Source organism: Spea bombifrons, chromosome 1, assembly GCF_027358695.1.
Source record: "Spea bombifrons isolate aSpeBom1 chromosome 1, aSpeBom1.2.pri, whole genome shotgun sequence".
Classification (NCBI taxonomy): domain Eukaryota; kingdom Metazoa; phylum Chordata; class Amphibia; order Anura; family Pelobatidae; genus Spea; species Spea bombifrons.
The window spans coordinates 87,877,040-87,903,983 of record NC_071087.1 but is presented as its reverse complement, the minus strand read 5'-3'; the positions used below and the strand labels follow the sequence as shown (position 1 = coordinate 87,903,983).

General features: G+C 43.0%; 1 protein-coding gene across 1 annotated transcript in view; it reads right to left on the bottom strand.

Moving 5' to 3' along the window:
• The window catches only part of FBXO10 (F-box protein 10), a 60,973-nt gene that overhangs the window by 26,372 nt on the left and 7,657 nt on the right, over window positions 1-26,944 (bottom strand). Inside the window, exons 2-5 of the mRNA XM_053465831.1 lie at window positions 9,769-10,359; window positions 6,264-7,115; window positions 4,837-4,986; window positions 4,420-4,556 (exon numbers count right to left, since the gene is read on the bottom strand). Of these exons, the coding sequence (XP_053321806.1) occupies window positions 4,420-4,556; window positions 4,837-4,986; window positions 6,264-7,115; window positions 9,769-10,359 (1,730 nt within the window). The remainder of the gene's footprint in view (window positions 1-4,419; window positions 4,557-4,836; window positions 4,987-6,263; window positions 7,116-9,768; window positions 10,360-26,944) is intronic.

Sequence of the window (26,944 nt, the reverse complement as noted above, 5' to 3'; positions counted from 1 at the left end):
TTCAAGGCCTCATTGCCCGCAGTTTTCCATTTTTACTATTAAAATTGAGATCCTCTCATCAAGTGTCAATTTAATCAGAGTTGTAGAGCGTAGAGGCACATGTTGTAGATTTTTTTTAATGGAGCAGTCACTGAAGCATTAATCCAAGATTGATCCAAAATCATACAATTTTAATTGGGCACTGGGAATCAGAATATTTGAATTGAATTTTGAAAAACCAAAAACTATTACAAATACTTGTCTCATACAGATTTGTGCACTATAAGAGTATTGAAATGCACATACACTGTAGGAATCCACCTAAATGCATATGCCAACTCCAAGAAATGCAAGTATACAAACTGCATTTTAGTAGTTGTAGGCATAAATAGGTTAGTCTTTGGTTTCATTCCACTCCTTCTCTGGCTACCCCTGCTAAAATACATGGCATTTCAATGTACACATCTTTTACATCCCCAGTAACACTCCAACTCCAGGTAATCAGTACGAGTAGCAGCGGAAAACGTCAGTTTCTAAAACCAAAAGATCCCACCATCAAAACTCAATATGTATAATGCAACAAATGAAACAACCAATCCCATAGATTATGTCTCCACAGTTCTAGGTCACCTTTTGTGTGACAACAAAATGTACCACCAGAACGGATCTTTCTCTATCTACTGGTAGGACAGCTGTAGGTTCGACTCCCTTACTTTACTTTCATCATGAACCGATCAGCCATAACCTGACCACTGAGAGGTGAAGTGAATAACACTGATAATCTTCTTATCATGGCACATGTCAGTGGGTGATATATATTAGACATCAAGTAACATTTAATCCTCAAAGTTGATGTGTAAGAACGAGAAAAAAAATGGGCAAGCGTAAGGATCTAAGCGACTTTGACAAGGGCCAAATTGCGATTAGACGACTGGGTCACCGCATCTCCAAAACTGCAGCTCTTGTGGGGGCGTTCCTGGTCTGCAGTGGTCAGTACTAGGGCTGCAACTAACGATTATTTTCATAATCGATTAGTTGGCCGATTATTTTGTCGATTAATCGATTAATCGGATAAAAAAAAATGAATGTAAATTTTTCATTTATTTAAAATAATTTAATAAACAAATGATGTTAAATACAAACAGCAGAATAAAAAAAAACTTTGATAAAATGCCTTTATTGTCTTTATTTCCCAACCAGCCCCCCAATTTATGCACATTTGAGCCCAGACATGCCACGCTGACTCCCAGACATGCAACGCTGCCTCCCACATATACCACTCCACGCTCCCTCCCAGACATGCCACGCTGCCTCCCACATACGCCATGCTGCCTCCCACATACGCCACGCTGCCTCCCACATATACCACTCCACGCTGCCTCCCACATATACCACTCCACGCTGCCTCCCACATATACCACTCCACGCTGCCTCCCACATATACCATTCCACGCTGCCTCCCACATATACCACTCCACGCTGCCTCCCACATATACCACTCCACATATACCATTCCACGCTGCCTCCCACATATACCATTCCACGCTGCCTCCCACATATACCACTCCACATATACCATTCCACGCTGCCTCCCACATATACCACTCCACATATACCATTCCACGCTGCCTCCCACAGATACCACTCCAGGCTGCCTCCCACATATGCCACTCCACGCTGCCTCCCACATATACCACTCCACATATACCATTCCACGCTGCCTCCCACATTTACCACTCCACGCTGCCTCCCACATTTGCCACTCCACGCTGCCTCCCACATATACCACTCCACGCTGCCTCCCACATATACCACTCCACGCTGCCTCCCACATATACCACTCCACGCTGCCTCCCACATATGCCACTCCATGCTGCCTCCCACATATACCACTCCACCCCCACATATGCCACTGTGCCTGATACGCCTTATACCCCCTGATACACCACTCCATCCTCCCCAGACATGCCACGCTGCCTCCCAGACATGCCACACTGCCCTCCCCACATATGCCTTATATAATGTATATGCCTTATACCCCCAGATATGTCACTCTGTCCTCCCCAGATATGCCTTATACCCCCCCCCAGATATCTCATAGTCCCTTCATAGAGTCACAGCCCCTTTCGCAGCACAATGACACCATACTTTTATAAATAAGTACTGGATTAATCTTCACTGCCCCCAGGATTTAGATTCCCTTTAGTCTGCCCCCCTTTATCTCTAACTGCACCTTAACTTAACTTTATTAAATTACCCTCAGTCCTCATCATTAAATTAACCCTAAACACCCCATTTACCATAACTACCCCTAAATTAACTCTAAATACCCCATCAAAACAACTACCCTAAATTAACCCTAAACACCCCATTAACCATAACTGCCCCTAAATTAACCCTAAACACACCATTAACCACAGCATTCCCTAAATTAACCCAAAACACACCATTAACCACAACTGCCTCAAATTAACCCCAAACACCCCATTAACCACAGCTGCTCCTAAATTAACCCTAAACACCCCATTAACCATAGCTGCCTCTAAATTAACCCTAAACACCCTATTAACCATAACTGCCCCTAAACACCCCATTAACCATAGCTGCCCTTAAACACCCCATTAACCATAACTGCCCCTAAATTAACCCCCACCTCCCCTAACTTTCAGTAGCCCAAATATTAATTTAATACTTACAGTTAGATGAGTGTCACAGCCATGTGGTTCTGGCCTTCTGTTAGAAGGAAGGGGGCGGGGCCAGTTGTCACAGTGATTACAGGGAGGGACTGGTAAGTAGGAGCTGCTGCTGTGAGTCAGGCTAAACTATTATATAATGAGGGGTATTTTCTGAGCGTTTGCTCTGAAAAAACCCTCATTTTATAATCGATAATAATCGATTCAACTAATCGATAATGAAATTCGTTGGCAACGAATTTCATTATCGATTATTATCGATTTTATCGATTAGTTGTTGCAGCCCTAGTCAGTACCCATCAAAAGTGGTCCAAGGAAAGGAAATTGGTGAACCGGCGACAGGGTCACGGGCAGCCAAGGCATATCGATGCACGTGGGGGTGAAAGCAGGCCCGTATGGTCAAATCTAACAGACGAGCTACTGTAGCCCAAACTGCTGAAAAAGTTATCGCTGGTTCTGATAGAAAGGTGTCAGAACACACAGTACATCACGGTTTGTTGTGTATGGGGCTGCGTAGCCACAGACCATTTAAGCTGCCCATCCCGACCCCTGTCTACCGCTGAAAGTGCCTACAATGGGCACGTGAGCATAAGCACTGGACCATGGAAGAAGGTGGCCTGGTCTGTAAAGAATAAAGTTTTCTTTTACATCACGTGTATGGCCAAGTGTGTGTGCGTTTCTTACCTGGAGAACACATGGCACCAGGATGCATCCATAGAGGCGCCACCTCACAACTTACAGGACTTAAAGGATCTGCTGCTAATGTCTTGGTGCCAGATACCACAGCACACATTCAGAGGTCTAGTGGAGTCCATGTCTCAATGTATCAGGGCTGTTTTGGTGGCAAATGGGGGACCTACACAATATTAGGTAGGTGGTCATAATGTTATGGCTGATCCGTGTACACAGTGAAGTCAAGGAGCTGAAATACAACTCCCCTGCAAACTCTCCTGTTAACTGTTCCTTTAGTGAATAGACCTCCTTGACTTCAGTATACATTACAAAGGCCCAACTCCAATAAACTTTGGCTCTTAAGAAGACCTTGACCCTCACTGTATAATGTATAGCTAAATCAGTGCATTTTCTTGAAAGGCACCCATTAAATAATGCATTAAAGATGGCCATCTTAGCCCTTCCAGCTGGAGGAACCTACCAATGTTGGCCATTTGTAATGAACAGTAAAGCAACAGTGTTGAAATCACAATTCTCCTGCCATCTTCTCTTTAGTGAAGAGAACTTAGCGATGCAGAGGTGTAAAGGTTTTGGATTACGGTTTATTAACACCATTATTTGAATTTGGCTACAAGGTGCATATATCTCCCTTTACAACACTGGTTACTTCATGGCTGGATTAAAAAATCACTTTATTAACAATGAGAACTGTAGCTCTCTTCTCTTGTCACTAGAACAATCAAAAACCCATAAACTTCTTGCCATTAAATGTACGGAAGGAACGGAGCTTCAATGTCTCAAACAATTTATGGACATTGTACCAAATCACTAGGTTTGGATGGTTCTGCCGCCACACAATGGTCCTTGACCTTATTAATGCAGTTAACAAGCAGATTATTTTTTGTTTAATACACAAAAAGTACAATGGCCTCCCTGGGGATAATAAGAAAGCATAAAATAAATTTGAGTATATAGATAATGCTACTTTGGATTCTTGTTTGTGAAAATAATGCACTCCTCATCTTCAATGGACACCTGAAGAAGGAAAGAGCGTTTTGAAGGTTTAATAACTCACCTCACAACAGGGTTCCCATTGTAGAGAATATAAATGCCAGCTTCTTTATTTCCATAGATCTGATTGCTGCGGATGTTGCCTTTCCCGTTGCCCAAGACAACAATGCCTGAGCGGAGGCCACTGTGTATCCTATTACACTGTGGGCACAAAGAACATATAAAGAAAATGTAGTTACTTATCGTATAGACTGAAGTAGAGTAAACTCGATGTTATATCAACTCAGGTATGTAACAAAATTATGTCAATATGTAATATTACAAGCAAGGGTTTATGTAGATTCCCATTTATAATCCGGTAACATTTAGTAAAATGATATATAATGGTTTCCTTTATGAATAAAGTACAGTATCTGCTGTACAAAGAGTAGGGAATACAATAGCCATGAAGGGCAGGGCGTCAGGTGTTGCACTCACGTACCAGTATTACAGGATTGGCTCCTTTCCTGATATCCACCCCTGCTTCAGTGTTTGAATGGATGTTATTGTCAGCAATAAGGCCTCCTGCTGCCAGACGCAAAAACACACCTGATGCTTTACAGTGGTATACATCATTCTTCAACATAATGACCTAGAAATGAGTGTCAAGGTGGATGATTTGTCCTAGTGATGAGCAAATATATTTTTATATGCCAATGAGGATGGCATAGTGCATGAAAAACAAATACTGTTTGGATTTCTAAGGTGACATTAGGGCATAGATAGAGTTCTTTCACTACTGTACATGCCGACTAATATTGCTAAAGGTTGAGTATCCCTTATGCAAAATTTCTTTTCAGATAAGGTAAATACTTACGACTGAGGTGGCAGAAAAGAGGTGTCTGACCTTTCCTGTAGTCAGTAGACCCTTTCCCCGCCTCCTTATCCGCTTCTCCCTGCTGTCTGCTCTGTTGTTCAGGCTTCTCCCCGAGGTCCCTTGTTCAGGCTTCCTAGAGCACTTTTTGGCTCCCATTTCCAGACCAGAGGTGCTGTAGGGAAACCTGACAAAAAGACAGGGACCCTTCTGGGTCTGCGAGGAGAAGCCTGAACAACAGAGCAGATGCAAGTGAAAATACAGGTCTGTTATCCGAAAGTATCCCTTTTACGAAATACTTCTGGTCCCAAGCATTTCGGATTAGAGATACTCAAACTGCATTACATGTTATGACTTGGTTCTCTTACTTAACCACCAATAGAAAATCCCACATGACATCTAGCAAATTATTCATTGCCTCAGCTACAGCTTTCCTATAAGTATTGTATCTGATAGCGATGCAGCTTCAGTCCAGTCCTCTTCTGGAAGCCAAATGTACACTTATAATCCTACTCTGGAGTGCTGCTCTGATTACTACCTGATATTACCAGGCCTGTAGCAGGCTAAGCTTTTCTGATAAAGAGTTTTAGGGTTCGGTTTCATCTGCATTTTCAATGAAGGAGACAGCATTGTAACTTACACATGAACTGTCAACTCCCAAAGAACAGCAGTTCAGAAATAATGTTTACATGGCTTTTGTCGATTGTAATGTACTCTAACATAGTATACGTAGTGCTGCTGGGTGTTGATGACTATCACTTCAAAAACACAGCTGTAAAATAGAACATAGCGTGTTTTCATTCTCTTTAAAATAACATACACCAGCAACTCACTCCTCGCTCTAACTATACCCAGACAGATCAATTTCCAGAAACATGGAATGAGTCAACGAGGGGGAATAGTTATACTTATCAGATCGACTGTGTGTGTGAGTCCTAGAAGACAAACACCCTGACTCATTGCTAAACTACATTACTTTATACAACACCATGCAAAAACAAAATAATTGCATTGAGTTTCTTAGCGGTTTGAATGTTTACCAATATATAACTTACCTTGCTATTTTGTATGCAGCGTACTGCATACGTCAAGTCCCTGAAGATGCTTCCTTCCAGTCTAGCTTGCCCTTGGGAGCAAATAAAGACTCCCCCCTTACCATCTCTAAAAAGGCACTTGCGTATAAGACATCCTTGAACCGTGCTAACGATAGTTTGTAATTCCTTGTCCCTTTGCAACTCATGTTGCAAACTTTTCAATGCCAGGTCCCTCTGCAAAGCAAGGAGTCCATTAGTCTGTGGTTTGGATTGTATGGATTTGGCTAGTATGTGACTCAGGCCATGCGAGTGATATGACAGTTTGTAGACTGACTGATCATCATCTTCATTGTCGCTGACTGTGCTCAGTTCGCTATCACTGTAATCTGTATCAATAGTCATGGCTCCTCCTTCCTTGCGTGTGTAAAAATTACCCCTTATGTCATTTTCTTTTTCATCCTGTAATTGCGATTTTGCAAGTGGGAACAAATGACTTTGGTCTCCATTAACTAGGATTTCACAGGTTCTGATATTGGCACCAGAGGAGCCATTATTCAAACAGTCAGTACTGTTGTCAGTTCTACAAAGTGAGGTTTCGGGTGCATTGAACAAGACACTCTTAGATTTGGCAAAAACGGATAGATGTTTACAGGCCCAGTTTTTCTCTGAGGTTGGAGACCCTTCCACTGTCACAGAAGCATTTTCGCTGCTGACAAATTCACAGTTTTCAAGTACGCAGAGAGCCACGTTGTGAAAGTGTATGCTGGACTGGTTGAAAGTGCAAAACTTAATTTGGCATGTTCCTGGAGCATGGATCTGTAGCTGTCCATTCTCAAAGTTGCAATTGTCAAACTGAACATGGCCTACGGATGTCTAGGGAGAGAATTTTTATTGAAGAAGAAAAAAAAATTAATTAAAACCCCCCAGAAAAACAGTACTCAATTGTATTTATTATATCATAGTATTCTATACATACTAAATCCCCACATGCATAGAAATCCACAATACAATATTACTTCAATAAAATAAGAAAATGGTGAAAGAACAGTAGTTCCAAAGTTAAATAATAATGTGCTAAACTATCAAGCACTGGAATATTATTAAATGCAAATTCATTCATTCATTCATTCATTATCTCCTACCACAATATCAAAATTACCAAATTAATTCCTAAGTATTAGCTCTTAATAAATTCAAGTAAAGACACACAGACATCTAGATAGGATCCCATTAAAAAAAGTTAGCTGGATGGTACTAGTTTCCTGCAAACTTGCAATCAACAGTTATGCTAACCCAACTCCGTTTGCTAGACTCTATGCCTGTCAGGATGCGGACGATTTAGCTGGTTTAGCTTTTAAGCATATAGCCTTATTATGTATAGTACAGAGAATTTTATATTAAATACACAAAATGCCCACAAACTATTCTTTCTTAAAACAACGTTGCATGATTAACAAAGTAAACATTTATTTTCTGTACTAATCCTGTAATTAATATATAGGGACACATTCCAGCCATGACTGTATCCACACTTTAACAGATCTCCTTTCACCTATATTCAGGAAATCATAACATATTTCCAAATGCAAGCATGCAATCCAATGACACAGTACATCATGTTTTCTTCTGTAGTCTGAGAGCAAAAAGCTGAGACAGCTGACACTAGCAGAGCACTATTATGAATAGTTTATTGTAGTATTCTTCAGTCTAATGTATGATGAACTAAGAAACAATGGATGAGTAAGCAAGCAAGAATTTCAGATAGACCATGAAAAAGCAATTCTATTATGGTTTAACTTGTGGCTCGAACACCCCCAGAACCATGCCATGGCCACTAAAAATCACTTCCTGGCGCCCAGGGAGGACGGACCAGGGCCAACACTGGGAACCCAGGCCCCCCTTCTTGGCTGCAGGGGCACAGTGAAGCGGGTGCCATGACCTAGCAGGTCATGCGCTATGAATTATGTGGCCCAGAGGTTGAAGACAGGCAGTGGCGTGGCAGGTCTCCACGAGGTGACAGGGAGTAAGTGTCTTAGAGTCAGTGTTTATATGTATAGTGCTCGAGTCAGTGTGTATGTGTATATGCATAGTGCTAGAGTCAGGGCTTATGCAAAAGTATAGTGCCAGTCAGCGTGTCTTCTGTATTTTAGTGCCAGATGAATTAAGTATAATGCTAAGTAAGAGTATAATATATATATATATATATATATATATATATATATATATTTATATATATATATATATACACACATTTATGTGTGTGTGTTGTTAGTGTGTGCACGCATGTGTAAAAGAGTGGATGTTAGCATGTATTTGCATATGGTGTTGTGTGTGTTACAAAATTGCGTGTCCATTAAAGTATGGTGTTAGCGGTTGTGCGTGAGTGTAAGTGTATTTTAGTGTATGGTGTTATCATGTATGTGAATATATGGTGTTAGAATGTATGTGTAACCTTATAAGTGTATGCCGTTAGGATGTGTATTTGTTCCTGTATGTTGTTAGATTGTGTGTGTTAGCATATGGTGTTAGCATGAGTGTGTGTGGATGTCAGTGTATGGTGTTACAGTTAGTGTGTTGAGCCTACAGTTTGTGGCACCTGGGAGATGAAAAGTAGGGCAGGCTTGAGGGGTGTGTGCTGCATATTTTATGAAAACCTTTTATTTATTAATTACAAATGTTTTGTGAGATATTTCTATCTTTAGAATATGACACATGTCTTAATTACGATAGATAGATAGATAGATAGATAGATAGATAGATAGATAGATAGATAGATAGATAGATAGATAGATAGATAGATGTGTGTGTGATATATTAAAGGTGACTTATGATGTTGAACCATCATCTTAAACAGCAAGGAGAGGGGTCATATGATCGAAACTTTAAAAATATGATTAAAAAAAATGGCTTCATTTTTTTGGCTGGCTCCTAGATCCTCCTAGGAACCTTTTTCAGCTTCTATAGCAACAATCTGGCTTTTTTTGCCACATAATAATTAAGTCATTAAAAATCATGAATGATGCAAAATGTCACTTAAATAAACAATTATTTCTTGGAAGGGTTTGGGTATTCAATAGTACCTGAAATGGTGCTTCTCATGCTGCATTTAGTTACAAAAGTGCCAAATTTAGCAGTGTACACAGGAACAGTAACTAAAATTTCCTAGACACTGGAGAAGGCTGGTAGGTGATAAGAGTATTTAGAATACTCTCTTGCTCTCACTTTGTGATTCCGTCTGGAGAGTTGGTTGGGTGTTACACATTCTTCAACAATAACATCATAAAAACTGTCACCATTACCTGCTGCCCATTTCTCTTCAACGGGCATAGGGAAAATATAAACCATTCATTCAATAAAGGGTTTTCATTCACCATGTTGCTTTTTTATGTAAACACTATATTATAGTTTATTTCCCGTATAAAATACCACAGGTCAATACTTTAATAACAATAAGTTAATCATGTACACCAGTCTGCATGTGGATAGCCTTGTACCACATGCTGATGTGAAATGAAAGCAAACTTACCTTGAACATTACTGGAGAGAACCAAGCAGGCATAAAGACCAAATTGCATAGCCGAGAAGTTGGGCACTGCTGGTCAATACAGACAAGCAAAGCTACGTCACCAAGCTTACCCTGGCCCATAATCTCTACAGGAACTTTCAGAATGATCTCATTTTGTTCTTCATACACGCCTGGTTGCAGCAGGATACGGTCATAAATATTAGCTGAAGCTACAGCAGTCCTTAGGTTTTCATACTCACACCCATACCCGACACAGAGGACCCTTCTGTCCTTCTTCCTACGGAATAAATACAGGCAGTTGGAGGATTCCAAGTCCTGTGCGTTTTTAGTCCATGTTTTAGATGCTACATAATGCTGTTTAAAAGCATTCCTCCATGACCTGGGCTCCACATTTGGCTGTATGGGCCAGTTAGGGTGTCTGCACTCTACACAGCATAAGCAGAGCTGCCGCCACCGTGTATTATCAAGGCTGAGGATCAGATCATACCAGGACCTGCAGACCAATCCACAGCGGCCCAAGTCACGCAAAGGCAGGTAGGCAAGAATTAGACGCCACAGTTCGAGTGGTAGACCACCAATCTCCATCATATTCTACAAAAAAAAAGAAACTTGTATTAAGAGAAATTTAAGCTATGCAACATTTTGGAGCACCATAAAAATATTTATTTAACACGCAGTTCCTTCATGGCACTTCTGATACCATTTTCACCCCTCCAAACATAAGATGACTGCAGTCTATCCTGCTACAAGAGCCTTTAATAGTTTAAGACAGATTTAATTAACCAATTCATAGATTTGAACTTGAACTGTCACACCCAAGATAAAACTAAAATGCAGTCCTGATCTGAAATACCATCAACACACACTTCAGTCATATTATTTAATGCAAATTTCTCTTCACTTTCCAAAATACCTCAGTGAAGATTGTAGGGCTGTTTACAACATTACTATGCATCTATACATGCATTGTTACAAATACCTTAGGGTGAGTAAGATGGCAAATGCAATATACAGAAATGGTATCGTTACTGGGTTAAAAACAGTTTTACCTTACAGAGGCTGGCATTTGGAGCATTCTGAGCAATATACAGTATGTTGGAGATCAAAAAATATCTTGCATTAACTAATGATTCTGATTTTAGCCTGGGTGGCAATGATTAGGGATTTGTGAAAGAATTGTACATAATACTACAAGTACAAAATGTTATAAGGAAGCAAATACCACAAAGGGTTAAGCTAACTAAAATCACTGCCTTAGAGAAGAAAAATGCTATACTTGCCAAAGGATGCAACACACTGAGAACAAAAAAAACAAGAACTAATAGGAAAAAGTGCGGAAAAACAAGAATGTACACTATGTGGGTGTTTTGGTACAGCCTCAAATCTCTCTTTGAAAATATTGTTGGCGCAAAAAAAAGGGATGAGTTCAGCTTTGCGCCAGAAGCAATAATATATTATATACACACACACACATATACATACATACATACATACATACATACACACACACGCAGCACTGTGCAAAAGCTTTAGGCAGGAGCGAATGCTGTAAATTAAGAATGTACCCCTTAAGGACCAGACTGTTTTTTATTTTTTGTACCCCTCGTGCCCAAGGATGGTCGTGTAATTTTCTCCTCTCCTATTTAGTGTACCCACACAAGTGTTATACTGTTTTTGTTTTCAGGATAAGAGCTTTCTTCAGAAACATCCAAAAAAGCTAATGAAAAAACCTGCTAAATAGATTCTACTACTTGTCCTCAGTTTAAAAAGCTATTTTTAAATTCGGTGCTTTGACATTTTGTCCTTCTCCCACCATGTCCTATTTGGGACATGTTTGAAGTCGGTCAGTTCAGTTTACCCCATCAAATCATGTATTTTTTAAAACTAGGCTATTTCAAATAGCGGTATTTTAACACTTTCCATGCACTAATTTTACCACCAGCCTTTGTCAAGATTTGTGGTGGTACTTTTTGTGGGGGGGTTTTCACACACATTGTACTTCAGGTATGAATGTACATCTGCTGTTATATGTCACACAACATCCCAATATGTGTTCAGCAACATCTCTTGAGTACAGTGATACCACCCATGCATGGGTTTGTCTGGTTATTTGGGGCTAAATGAGAAGTGCGCTTATTTTTCCATTTTGGTCAGTCTGTGTCTATACCTTATCGTTGAATCCGGCCACTCCAATTTACCCCATCAAACCATTTACTTTTCTAAATATTTTACTAATCACATTGTGATTAGAAAGCTGGGCTCCATTGACTTGCATGGTTGAATTCAACCTGCAAGGTGAGCCAGGGTTCTCAGGAGGGTCTGGACACCCTCTTGGAAACTTGTATTTTTTTTAAAGGGCACCCCCATCTTGCGAGTGGCAAAAATGCATACAAGCAGACAAAGTGTATTTTTCTGGTATATTTTACAACAATAAAACAAGAACTGTGCAAACCATGGTCTGGCAATAACCAGCTCAGCATAGTGATATATTCAGGGGCATAACTAGAAACCACAGGGCCCTGGTAGAAATAAAGATTGCACCGGTGCCCCCCCCCAACTTCACCAAGCATTATGTCACAGATCTTTGCCCCCAGTCCCCCCAAACAACTTGTCTGTGCCTTCTTTGCCCCTTGCCCCCTTCCAACATACACTCTGGCACACACATGTAAAACATAGTTACACAAATTACACATACTTACTAACACACAAATTACACATCCATGTTCACACACACAAACTGCACACCCATGCTCACACACAGACATCCGTGCTCTCACAAAATTAGACATCTGTGCTCTCTCACACACACACAAATTACACACCCATTATCTCTCACACACACACACAACTAAACATTCATGCTCTCACACAAATTAAACATTCATGTTCACACACATATACATACTCCCCTCCTGCTCACCCCCACTAACCTCTCACCTCTCCAGCAGGTGTGGTCCAGGAGGGGCCCTTCCTAAACAACTTGTCACCAGTACAAAGAGACAGGAACAAGTGCTTGCTGATCTTATATTTATGAGAGCTTTAAGGCTGCAGCCCCATGCCATGCTCTTTTCTGAAAACCCCCTCAAATCCTATTATAAGCCCCTCTCTTTTTTTCATGGTCTGACGGTGCAGAGATATGTCCGCCTGTACTTGCTTCTTCTAGTGCAGTGGTTCTCAACCTTCCTAATGCCGCGACCCTTTACTACAGTTCCTCATGTTGTGGTGACCCCCAACCATAAAATTTATGTAATTATATATTGTGAAATATGCGTTTTCCGATGGCCTTAGGCGACCCCTTTGGGGTCTCAACCTGCGTTCTAGTGGCGATCCTCTCTGTAAGAATGATTTATGAAACATCCCAGTTCTCCGCTCAGTATTGCAGCACGTGGTAGACAGAGAAACACAGATCTCAGCAAGCTAGCAGACAGCACCTGCTAAACGCTTCTTGTTCCTCTTATTGTGGCAAAATAGACTGGACACCTGGCTCAAAGCAACAGGATTCTATTTGCAAAGACAGTTTTACAACATTCAAAAATGTGATTTTGTTTTAATCACACTGCCACATGTTTTTTTTAGCTTCTAATGGATTTTTCGTTTTGGCAGTATCTATTAAGCAGTACCTTAGGTGCCTACACTACAGATGACAAATTCTACAATTGACAATCTATATTGATACCTCATTGAACAATTACATGAGACTGCAGTCAAATTTTGAAATGGTTGCCAAAGAAAAGGAAATACTCTGACAAAAACTTGTATTATCTGCAAGGGTCATAATTTTTTATGAGGCGGGAGGGACAACTTCCCCAAGTGCTGCAAGTTTTTTTCAATACCATTTGTATTCAGAAAAATACTTATTTTTTCATTTTTTCCCCATATTTTATATATTTTTTAGTAAATTATCTGATATGATCAAAATAATGGTATTTAAAGAAACCCTTTCTTCTACTGGAAAAAAACAACAATATATAACTTGTGTGGGTACATTACAGCTAAACATGAGCACTGCAGATAGGTTAAAGCCTTTGTCATGAAGGGTAAAAATAAATTTAAAAAACATCTCTGTCCTAAAGGGTATTAATTTGCAATGCTTGAAATGGTACTGAATCCTTATCAGCTTTCTAACTTACCCCAGATAGTGGGTACCACATCCACACTGCAACATGTACACCACTCATGGAGTATTACAAATGATGAAATGATGTAATGATGTACCTGATAAGTGGCCAGTTGGACAGACTGGATGGGCCAAATGGTTCTCATCTGTTCTCACTTACTATGTTTCTATGATCCCAGTGTCTGTAAATTAAGAACTTTTTCTAATTTGGGCGGTAATAGGCCACATTTGGGATGTGTGTATTTTTGACATTGGAATTTTGATGCGTTGAAAATTCTGCCCACATATCAGAGATCTTTGAAGCCGGTCAGTTCAATTTACCTCATCAAATATATCTTTGAAAACTAGACATTATTTTCAAATGCTAGTTTTTTTAACTCTCACCCTGCACTAATTTTACCACCAGCTTTTATCAAAGTTTGAAGTAGTATTTTTTGTGTAAATCTTACATTAGGAAGAAAAGGCCAGATGTGAGGTGTGCATTTTTTGGGGAATTCGGACATCTGATCAGTCTGTGCCCATGTCATATTCTTCAGAAAAACGAGGGGTGAGAATACGGCACTCAGTTATGGGGTGGTGGACGAGCCAGGGTACCACCAGTCCCTCAAATATGTGGAATAAAGAAGCAGAGGCTCAGCACTTCAATAGTTAGGTGTGTGAAATAAACTCACCTCACTATTGAAGTGCTGAGCCTCTCCTTCTTTATTCCACATGTCCTATTTTTGGGACATCTTTGAACCCAGCCAATTCGATATACCCCATAAAATCATACATTTTTTACCCTATGAGCATTTAACATGCCAGTATTTTAACTCTTTCCTTTCAAGAATTATTTTGAAGATATAGAGTTAATTTTAGGAATTGCTAATAAAAATAAACTTTTTTTTATAAATACTTGTAGATTTTGTTGGAACTGGAAGGTACATCAGCTGGGAATTTATTTTTTTTACCAAATGTTTTTTTCTTATTTATTTTACTAATCACATTGTGATTAGAAAGGTAGTGTAACGATTATGGTGAGGTAGGACCCCAGATGGCAGAGTTAGCCAGGCCAAACAGGAACCAGAAAGTCAGAGAACCAACCGGGTCAGACAGGTAATCAGGATAAGCCAAATCAGAATCCAGAGACGAGGTCAACAAGCCGAATCAAATACCAGACGAACAGGAATCAGGAGCCAAATCAGGAGACAGGAACCAAGTCAGCAAGCCGGGTCAAACGAAGAAATAGTCACAGCAACTCGCACAGGAAAACCACAGAATACACCAACCAAGGGTGAACCAGAAGAGGAAGTCCAGGTTTAAATAGGGACAGGTGGAGGTGTGTCCTGCATTAAGGAGGTCACCCGAGGCTATAAGAACACGTTACGTATGTAACGTGTAATATTACTGTGCTACCTGTTTGCCGCGTGGTCGGCCACGCGGTGAAGACGCCGACCGGGTAGCGGTGGTACTAGCTGCCTGGGAAGCCGGCTGAGGAGGCAGCGTCGCGGGACCAGCCACGGCGCGGGACCGGAGAGGCAGGTAAGTCCTTACAGTACCCCCCCCTCGAGAACCGCCCGAAGGGCGACCAGGACCCCTGCCAGGCCTCCCGGGGTATTTGGAATGGAAGAGGCGAACCAGCCGAGGCGCGCGGACTTCGGAGGCGGGCACCCAAGATCTTTCTTCAGGTCCATAACCCTTCCAGTGAACCAGATATTGCAGAGCACCCCGGAAGATGCGGAAATCGAGGATGGAACGGATCTCGTAGTTCTCCGAGGAAGTGACAGAAACGGGACCAGGGCTGGCCAGAGGACGAGTAAAACGGGAGAACAACACTGGCTTCAGGAGGGAGACATGAAACGTGCGAGGAATACGAAGGTTACGTGGCAGGTTCAGTTCATATGTGACAGGGTTGATACGGCGGAGGATGGAGTATGGTCCAATAAAGCACGGTGCTAGTTTTTGCGAAGGACAGCGAAGGTGTATGTGACGGGTAGAGAGCCACACCTTGTCTCCAGGCATATAGGAAGGGGCAGGTAACCTTTTACGGTCATAATACCTCTTTTGTGTCTGAGAAGCAGCTATGGACGCAGAGCGGACAGAGGACCAAACAGAAGACAGGTGTTTTAGGTGTGCGTCCAAAGCAGGTACCCCTACCTCTGGGGTGTCTGTAGGCAAAACAACCGGGTGGAAACCATAGACACAATAAAAGGGAGTGTGTTGGGTGGAGCCTTGCACGGAGTTATTGAGGGCGAACTCCGCAAGCGGGAGGAGGTCAGCCCAGTCGTTCTGGTTGTCGTTAACAAAAGCTCGTAGATATTGTTCAAGGCGCTGATTAGAACGCTCCCCTGCCCCGTTGGTTTGGGGGTGATAAGCCGTGGAAAAGGACAGGGTGATACCTATGGCTTTACAGAACGACCTCCAGAACCGGGAGATGAACTGGACTCCACGGTCAGATACGATGTCCTGGGGAATTCCGTGGAGTCTAACAACTTCTCTCATGAAGATGTCCGCGAGTTCTCTGGGCGAGGGAAGTTTAACTAGCGGAACAAAATGAACCATCCTGGAAAAGCGGTCCACGATGGTGAGTATGGTGGTGTAGCGGCGGGATAGAGGAAGTTCCACTATGAAGTCCATGGCAATATGGGTCCAGGGACGACAAGGCACCGGAAGGGGCCGTAGGTGACCAGCTGGAGGAGTCCTGGGGGTCTTGGTAGTGGCACATATGCGGCAGGATCTGAGGTAATCAGCCACGTCTTGTCTCCAGGAGGGCCACCAAAAACGGAGGCCTAGGGCCTGGCAGGTGCGTCGAAGACCAAGGTGGCCAGAAAACTTTGTGGAATGGTGTAACTGAAGTATCCTTTCACGGTACACAGGAGGCACAAACAGTTTGTCAGGTGGGGTATGGGCTGGAGCAGATGGTTGGCTGGCTTGAATGCAATGCAGGAGGGGAGAAGCAACGGCTAGAGATACAGCGGAGATAATACGGTTAGCTGGGACGATGGGTTCCGGGTCTGGTTTCTCCTCTGTGGCTGTGCAGAACATACGGGATAAAGCGTCGGCCTTGGTATTTTTAGACCCCGGGCGATAGGAAATAACATAATTAAAACGGGATAAGAAGAGAGTCCATGGTGCTTGCCTGGGGGTTAAACGTTTGGCATCAGCAATATACTGGAGGTTCTTGTGGTCTGTGAGAATAGTAACAGGTATGCGGGAACCCTCTAGGAGATGACGCCACTCAGTAAAGGCGAGGATGACTGCCAGTAGTTCCCGGTTGCCGATGTCATAGTTCCTCTCCGCAGGAGAAAAGCGTTTGGAAAAGAACCCACAAGGATGTAGCGGCCCTTCATATGTTTTCCGCTGAGATAAGACCGCTCCAGCGCCAATTTCTGAAGCGTCTACTTCTATAACGAAGGGTTGAGAGACATCAGGGTGAACGAGGACCGGAGCAGACACAAACAGATTCTTCAATTTCTGGAAGGCCTGAACAGCGGAGGCAGGCCAATTATGACAGTCAGACCCCTTTTTAGTGAGCGCAGTCATGGGAGCCACAACCTTAGAAAAGTCTCGGATAAATCGTCTATAATAGTTAGCAAAGCCGAGGAACCTCTGGAGGGCTTTCAGTCCTTGTGGTTGAGGCCATTGCAGAATGGCATGCAGCTTGTCAGGATCCATTTCGAACCCTGTATCGCTAATGACATAACCAAGGAAGGGTACGCGGGAAACTTCAAATACGCATTTCTCCAATTTAGCGTATAAACGGTTTTCACGAAGGCGTGCCAGGACCTTTTTAACGTGTATCCGATGTGAAATAGGGTCCGGCGAGTGGATAAGTATGTCATCAAGGTAGATGACAACGAATTGGTGAAGATAGTCCCGGAAACACTCATTAACGAATTCCTGAAATACTGCTGGGGCGTTACAGAGCCCAAATGGCATTACTGTATACTCGTAATGGCCAGAGCGGGTATTAAAAGCTGTCTTCCACTCATCGTTCTGACGGATACGAATGAGGTTGTAAGCACCACGTAAGTCCAATTTAGTGAACACCTTTGATCCCTTCAGGCGGTCGAACAACTCGGTAATGAGTGGCAAGGGGTATGTGTTTTTAATGGTGATTCGATTGAGGCCCCGATAGTCTATGCACGGGCGTAGACCGCCATCTTTTTTAGACACAAAAAAGAAGCCTGCACCGGCGGGAGAAGCGGAGCGGCGGATAAAGCCCTTTTGGAGGTTTTCTTGGACGTAGGCCTCCATGGCCTCAGTCTCGGCCGGGGATAACGGATACACTCTGCCCCTTGGGGGTACGGTTCCAGGAAGCAGGTCAATAGGGCAATCATAGGGACGGTGAGGAGGCAAGGAGTCAGCCTCTTTCTTATCAAACACGTCAGCATATCCCTGGTATTGCGGAGGCAGGGTGGTGGTATCCAAAGAGGCGATTTTCACTAAGCATGGTTGAGGGAACATGCAGGAGGAGCACCGCCAGGAAGTGATCTCACGGGTAGACCAATCGATGTCAGGGTTATGCAGCTGCAGCCAAGGGTAGCCCAAGACAATGGGGGCAGCCGGAGTAGTTATCACATGGAGCGTTATAGTCTCTGTATGGAGAACCCCAACTCTGAGACGAAGCGGGATAGTTTCGTGGGTCACCGCTGCAGGTTGAAGAGGTCGACCGTCAATGGCCTCCACGAAGATCGGGGAGGTTTTCTCCTGCAAGGGTATATTGTGGAGCCTGCAGAAGTCATGGTCAATAAAGTTTCCTGCAGCTCCAGAGTCTATAAGGGCTGGAGCCAGAATGGTGCTTTCCTGAATAGTGAGAGATGTAGGCACAAACATACGAGGCGCCCGGTCATGGGGAAAGGCAGCAGAAAGGCCTAGAGGAGGTACCCCAACCCTCCTTAGGCCTTGTAGTTTCCCTGCTTCACAGGGCAGGAACGCACATAATGTCCTTGTTTGCCACAGTACATACAGAGGTTCTGTTGGCGCCGCAGGGATCTCTCCTCCTCAGAGAGACGTGTGGAGCCGATCTGCATGGGCTCCTCAGGCGGAAGAGAAGCAGAGTCAGAAGAAGCCGGACGTGGAGCAAAACGTACTGGAGCCCTCCTTTGGCGATCTCGCTGTACCTGGCGTTCCCGGAGGCGCAGATCAATGTGGCCAATGTAGGCGATGAGTTCTTCCAAATCCGTGGGCAGGTCCCGGGCAGCCACCTCATCTTTTAGGCGGTCAGATAGGCCATTAGTGAAGGCAGCAACCAAGGCATCGTTGTTCCATGCCACTTCTGCAGCCAGGGTACGGAACTCAATGGCATAGTCAGATAAACTGCGTGTACCCTGACGCAGTGAAAAGAGACTTGACGAGGCAATATGGCCGCGACCCGGCCTATCAAACACTTGACGGAAAGTGGTTACAAAGTCAGTATAATCGTTGACCACTGGAGAATTGCGTTCCCAAAGAGGAGTTGCCCAGGCCAGAGCCCTGTCAGTGAGTAGGGAGATGACATACCCCACACGAGCTCTGTCAGAAGGAAACAAGTAGGGAGACATCTCAAAGTTAATGGATCACTGATTGAGGAATCCACGACAGGTAGCAGGATCTCCTCCATATCTGGGAGGAGGTGGTAAACGGAGGGTATGAAGACCTGGATCAGCAGGCGGTGGAACAGCAACAGGTGCAGCAGCAGGCACAGGAGGAGGACCACGTGCTGGATCGGTCCTCGCCAGGAGTGTTTGCAAAGCCTGCGCAAACTGGTCCATGCGATGATCCAGACTTTCAATACGGGCTTCACAGGTAGACATCTTCTGGCCAATCTCCGCGGGGTCCATGGTGACCCTTGGTACTGTAACGATTATGGTGAGGTAGGACCCCAGATGGCAGAGTTAGCCAGGCCAAACAGGAACCAGAAAGTCAGAGAACCAACCGGGTCAGACAGGTAATCAGGATAAGCCAAATCAGAATCCAGAGACGAGGTCAACAAGCCGAATCAAATACCAGACGAACAGGAATCAGGAGCCAAATCAGGAGACAGGAACGAAGTCAGCAAGCCGGGTCAAACGAAGAAATAGTCACAGCAACTCGCACAGGAAAACCACAGAATACACCAACCAAGGGTGAACCAGAAGAGGAAGTCCAGGTTTAAATAGGGACAGGTGGAGGTGTGTCCTGCATTAAGGAGGTCAACCGAGGCTATAAGAACACGTTACGTATGTAACGTGTAATATTACTTTTTGGCCACACGGTGGCGCTGTGCTACCTGTTTGCCGCGTGGTCGGCCACGCGGTGAAGACGCCGACCGGGTAGCGGTGGTACTAGCTGCCCGGGAAGCCGGCTGAGGAGGCAGCGTCGCGGGACCAGCCACGGCGCGGGACCGGAGAGGCAGGTAAGTCCTTACAGGTAGGCTCCATTGACTTGCATGGTTGAAGGCAGTACCTGTATTACAACCTAGAGTTCTCAGGAGGGTCTGGAGACCCCATCTTGGAAACTTGTCTTATGACTTATCCTTCTTAGGTTCTATCTGACTAGAATAAATGAAGGAACATCTTCAAAAATGGCACATCTCAAAACGGCAGACTTGTTCAGGAACAAGAAGAACAAGAAGAACAAGAAGAACAAGAAGAAGGTAGACAGAGGGTTTGAGGAAGCATAGGATTGGGCTAAGGAGGAGCCAACACCACCACCTGTGCTTGGACATAGGTCACATCCACTCTGGCTAGAAGCATCTGCCCCATCTCGTGATCCAGGTTTTCAAGGTTTTTTTATGGCGTCACAAGCTGACATCTTTTGGCCTATCCCTGCAGGATGCACTGGTGGCCCTTTGTACTGTTGGTAAAGACACTCTTGAGCAGGATAGGCTGGAAGGCCAGATATATAAGTGCTGTATAGGCAGTCCAAGCCCAAAACAGGGAATTCACATGGGGTCAGCCAGGGGTCAATGATCTCATGTCCGCCTGAGCAGACACAAAACCATGTTCTCATGCACTGCTGGACAGAGGCACACAGCCTACTGCAGGACTGTTTCACTGAAAGAGGTAGATGGTCAGCGTTTTGGAAGCCCATTACCTACGAAGACACAGTTAGACATCACAGCAGGACTTCCAGAGATAACACCATCGCCAGGGGAACAGAAGCTTTATGTTCATGTAGATAGAATGCGCGTTCAATCGCCAAGTAATACGTTAGCAAGTATTGCAAGACAGATTATCACCTGGACTGCAAATGTATCTACTTTGTACCACTTAAGTAAAGAGCCACTCAGGTACTCAAGACTATATTCTAGTTTAAATCCTGTAATTTCACATCTTGTAATTACTTAGATTGCTACTTTATCACTTGTACTCAATAGACTATAATATAGGAAACTATTAACCACATTGTTATTAATGTCTTTATCTTTAGTATGGTGCTACTATTATGTAAGTAATAAAAGAAACAATGTCATCTAAGGCCATTTGCCCGACAGCGAAATTAGGTAATGCATCGGGACAATGATCCCAAGCACACCAGCAAATCTACAACAGAAGGGCTAGAAAAGAAAAGGCTCAGTCAAAATTCAGACCTCAACCCGATGGAAATACTGCAGAAGGACCCCAAGAGAGCTGTGCATGAACAAATGCCCACAAACCTCAATGACTGGACACTCAAAATGGTTTATGTATTTCTGAGCTCAATGAAGGCACAAGTAACCTGCATGGAGATTCACTACTCCATGCATACAAACTGATGAAAATTGGGAGGGATTGACTTGACTGCTCAAACTTGAACGCCAACAGTTTACAGCAAATTATTCCCAAGTAAATAAAATCAGCAGCCAAAGATTTTACCCAGAGTGCTCTATGAGTAACCACCATGAAATCAAAGGTTCTGGTTCTCATCCCGCAGTAGCCAAGGCACAAAGAAAGTACACTCAGTACTCATAAGTTATGCACAAAGTCACCATTACTGGTGGAAGCCATCACTTTACTAAATGGGCACCAGAGACCAATAGTTGAAAGCCAGACACAGATGACTAAAAAGCCCTAGAAAGTGAACCATATCCTCCAGAGGAATCCTACACTTACTAGTGGAATTAGTTATAGCAGCCTCCAACTCTTATCATTTGGCACTCTTGGTGACATACCCTCACAAAAAGGAAATATGTGCTCATTTTTATATAGAGAGTTTCTTTCAATCTCTCCAGGATCATCTGTTCTAAACACCTGCACTGGAAACATTTTCAGCTTCTTGGTGTTGTGGCAAAAAAAAAAAATCTGCTTCTTCCCCTCAACTTACTTCAGCATTTCTAACACAGATCTTACAATTGTAATTTGTCTGTCAACCAGCACCCATTCTTTGGGCCCAACAGAAGAGAAGGTAACGGAGAAGGGGACCAGAACATAACTTGTTCTCTAATAAAATGCATGACTTTGTGCCTAATTTGTGCAAGAATTTGGGCATCACATTTGTTTCTTTTCATTATAGACATTTTCCGTAGATTATCATTAGTTAGCCGATGGTCTGCTTGCAATGTTAAAGAGTATATAACGTATTTGCTCGATTATAAGACGACCAAATCTGAATATTAAATTAGGAAAAAAAAGAAAAAGCCTGAATATAAGATGACCCTATAGGAAAAAAGTTTTACCAGTAAATGTTAATTCATGTAAAAAAATTTTAATAAAAGCTATGATTGAGAAAAATATTTTGGTTTTATTTCCTTCTATTTTCCAACCTGCCCCCCCCCCAGTTATACACATCTGCCCTAGAAATGCCTTATACCCTCTATATGCCACTGTGCCCCATGATATGCCTTTTAACCCTCTAAATGCCACTGTGCCCCATGATATGCCTTTTAACCCTCTATGTGCCACTCTGCCTCCAGAAATGCCTTATACCCCTATATGCCACTCTGGCATTAAGGGGGTTAAAAGGCATATTATGGGGCAGAGTGGCATATAGGGAGGTGTAAGGCATTTCAGGAGGCAGAGTGGTGTATAGAGAGTTAAAAAGGCATTTATGGAGGCAGAGTGGCATTAAGCGGGTTAAAAGGCATTTCATAGAGCACTCTGCCTCCAGAAATGCCTTATGCCCCCCATTTAACACTCCCTCCCCTCCCTCCTCCAAACCGGTGCTTCTGAGTCCCCCGTCATGTAGCCGGGGCAGCGTGTAGATGTCCCCGCACCGGTGCCGGAAACTCTGATCTCTGACAGCCGGGGAAGGTCTGCGCGATGGACGCAGACAACCCCCGCTGCTAGCCACACCTCCTTCCGGCTGCAGCGTAAGTTGTGTACGTGAATCGCGTAGACATCTACACACTGCCCCGGCTACACACCGGGGACTCAGAAGCACCGGTAAGTGGGGTGGGGGGGAGACAGGAGGATCCAGGTCCCCTGCACCTGCGGGGGATCTGGATCTTAGTTGTCTCATAGTCAGACCTATTTGAGGTCTGATTATAAGACGACCCCGATTATAAGACGAGGGGTATTATAATCGAGCAAATACGGTATATATATATATATATATATATATATATATATATATATATATATATATATATATATATTGACATGTTTACAATCGTCCTTGCTAGTATATCAAAACAATAACAGACAGGTTGCCAAGCTACAAACCTTGGTGTATTAACGAACATGATGCTGCTTGTGCTCTCATGTATGCGTCCTGATAAATGGCCTATTAGATCAAGTTCCATTAATTTTGTGTACACAGATAGAGACAAACATAGTCACTGTTGCTCATGCAGTTCTCAATTGTAAATGCTACCAGTGTAACAACGTTTTTTTAATCATTCTCCAGGTACTTCATGCAACCTTCATAGTTATCATAGTGAATGTGAAAGGCAACATATGTGCATCTTATTCTGTTTCCAAACACAGTATTGTGTTGTTTACTGTAGAAACAACCAGTATATGTGCAGCAGCCCTGGTTAAACATCTTCCCATACAACAGTTTAGGTTAGCACCTTAGTAAACACCTTGCACTCAATGGATTAACCCTTGTAAAGGACTGATTTCAGTCTACATTCATTTTTTTGAACCATAAAACTATTTAATTTGCTTCAGCTCCACATACGCTAGGGTTTCGCCTTCATCATACAAATAACACTGTACAAAATTATAGGGTACCCTCTAATGCCTGCACTACACCTCACTGCAACATACTTGTGTCTAGATGGACCCTCTTAGTATTCAGTCACCGCCAGAAATTAGCTACCTAACATACACCAGAAAACTAGTGGTGAAAAGGTGAACATGAAAATGAACACGAAAGGTGTGTTTTCATTGCTCATGGCGGCGGCAAAACGTATGCGAAGACACACAACATGAAGAATCTTCGTGTTTGTCTTCGTCTACTAATCTCCCTGGTCCCTTCCCCATCTAGCCTAATTTATCTACGCAGCATCGCAGGGATTAACGGGAGCGGAAATCCGTAGGTTCTCAACTTGGGCTGGGGAGAAGAGTTAAAAGGTCTGTACGATCGACTCTATTGGTCGTTTGTACTGACCTTTAACTCTTGAAGCCAAGTTGCGGCATGAGGATTTTAAAAGTCTGTACAAGCGACTCTATTGGTCACTGGCAGGGGGTTCGTCTGCCATCAATATAAGGCGTTGCTAGGTCTCCTACGAGACATCTTGAGTGGTTCTATGCAGTTACAGTTGACTTTGGGGTTCCATAATTAACAGGAGCATTATACACTAACAAACATGTGATTTTGGGCAAATTTGGAAGAAGAAGGAAAAAAAAAATCTAAAATCACCTGTGCATCAGTTATGCCAAATGAAACTACAGTAATCCATTTTCTTTCATTATAAGACACCCTATTTTGTTATAGGGTAAATTTCAAATATCAAGTGCATTGACCTGCAAGGTCACTAATGATTAATCAAACCGTTCAGGGCCATGCACTCATAACTTAGGGTATACCTTCTTTGATTCTCAAGGATCATTTTGTTTGTAACATATCCCCTACATCTATGTGGAGGGGTTAAATAGTTCTGGTCTTTGATATAATGTTTTTTTACACAGATGCATGTTGGGCCTTTTACGTATTCTAGCTGTGTTATCTACCCAGCTTCCTAGATAAACCCTGTGATTCTTTATCATACTGCCTGCGGTAAACAATAGAATGGCTCAGTCTCAATCACCGAGCCAGACACATTGACCAAGGAAAGCAGGGCCGGCCCAAGGCATAATGCCGCCTGGAGCGAAGTTTAAAATGTCGCCCCCCCCCGACATCAGGGGGGGGCGGCATTTTAAACTTCACCGACGCCATTATCTACCCTATCCCCCTCCCTTTGTACTTACCTTTAAACAGTCCTGCGGCGAGTCTCCCTGCTCTGCCACGTGCCGGCTTGTAATGCTGAACGCTGGAAGTGACGTCAATTTCCGGCGCTCAGCATTACAAGCCGGCACCGTGGTAGAGCTAGAGGGCTCGCAGAGGAGAGAGACGGGCGCCGAGCGGGTACTGACAACTTGGTAAGCGAAAACCACTCGGCGCCCCTCTCTCTCCTCCGCTTTAAAAAATAAATAAATAAATGCTTGGGGCGGCAAAGTGCCGCCTCTTCAAAAGTGCCGCCTGGGGCAATCGCCCCAGTCTGCTCCATTGTAGGGCCGGCCCTGAAGGAAAGCAACAACTAACAACAATGGACAATGGCAGCCTTCGGGTCTGCAAATAAAGTAATTTTTTGGACCAAAATGGAGGGGGGGGTGTCAAGTAGTGTATACAGCAATGTATTTTATGCCCAATGGGCAAAATGTTGTTTTTCCATGGGACTTCCCTTTATTTTGTACAGAGCTGCGTTATTTGCTGGTGCCATCAATATGACATGCATGGTATGTGTTAGACCCAGACTGGAGGAGTAAATTAAGAGGGAGAGAGGAACAAAAAAAACGAAAAAAAAACTTTACAGATTAAAGTTGGTAGTAAAAACAAACAAAAAAGGGTCCCAGTACCAAGGATCACATTATGCCAAAAGATATGATGTTAAATGCCCTATCAATGTCACCAAGATGGTGATGGATAAACTGAGCAGGGAAATCACAAAAACTACTTATACTGTAGATAATTGCACTTACATTTGCTGTTCGTACTGTTAATGAGTGATGTATGCCAAAAAAAGAAATAGAAAATACCAATTCCTACCACAAAGTAGGCACAAATTCATTATTACAAATTACCTCAGAATTTAAGGTAACTTAACTGCCAATTTAGCAGAGATGAAAAGGGCTCCAATGTGACAAGATCAGCTCAATTCCTTCAAAGAAGGGACTTTTTCAAGAACTCCATTAAACTCAAATGGATTGGCAGAACCGACGATCAATCTAACTACTGACTCAACCACTCACATGACTGACATACTAAATAACAACAATTGCCTGCAAGTTCAAAAAATCATGGGCACACAATCCCCAAAGAGAGAGCAATCAACTCAACTCATATCTTCTGTTGTGCAAGTTGGCTTAGTTGGATGTTTTCAAGTGGTTTTCAGTTGTCAGTTGTGTTACTCCTAGAACCTTACTGGCATCTCAGCTTAGTGAGTATCTGCAAACTTAAGGGTTAAGTAAGATGTTTTATGTTAGAACAATAAATTAAGGAAGAACACAAGAATGTGGGAAGAACACAAGAATGGCCACAACACAATGAAGCACGTTAAATGGATGCAATCCATTAAAGTGGTTAGACTAAAAGCAACAGGCATGTACAGCAATTTCAACATCTATTAACCATTTACTATATGCTTTAATTAGTGAAAAGAATCTGAATATTAAGCAAACCCCCTTTAATAAAATTTGTACATCCCGACAAAAAGTTGTGATCAAAAGTTTATATATCAATGCCAAGATTTTACAATTTTGCCAGGGTATGCAAACTTTTGAGCACAACTGTATATTCATCCACACCTATAACGGCAGTTGTTTGTAAAAATGCATACAGAAGATACTTCATGGACGTGCATACCTATAGAAAAAACCTTCTTCAAACGGATCATGGAATTGTTACCCATATTGAGCAGCTTCTTTGTCAGAAGCAATTAGCTGTTGTTTTAATCAGAGTTTTCAGTTAAACACAATATAGTCAAACCAAGATGGA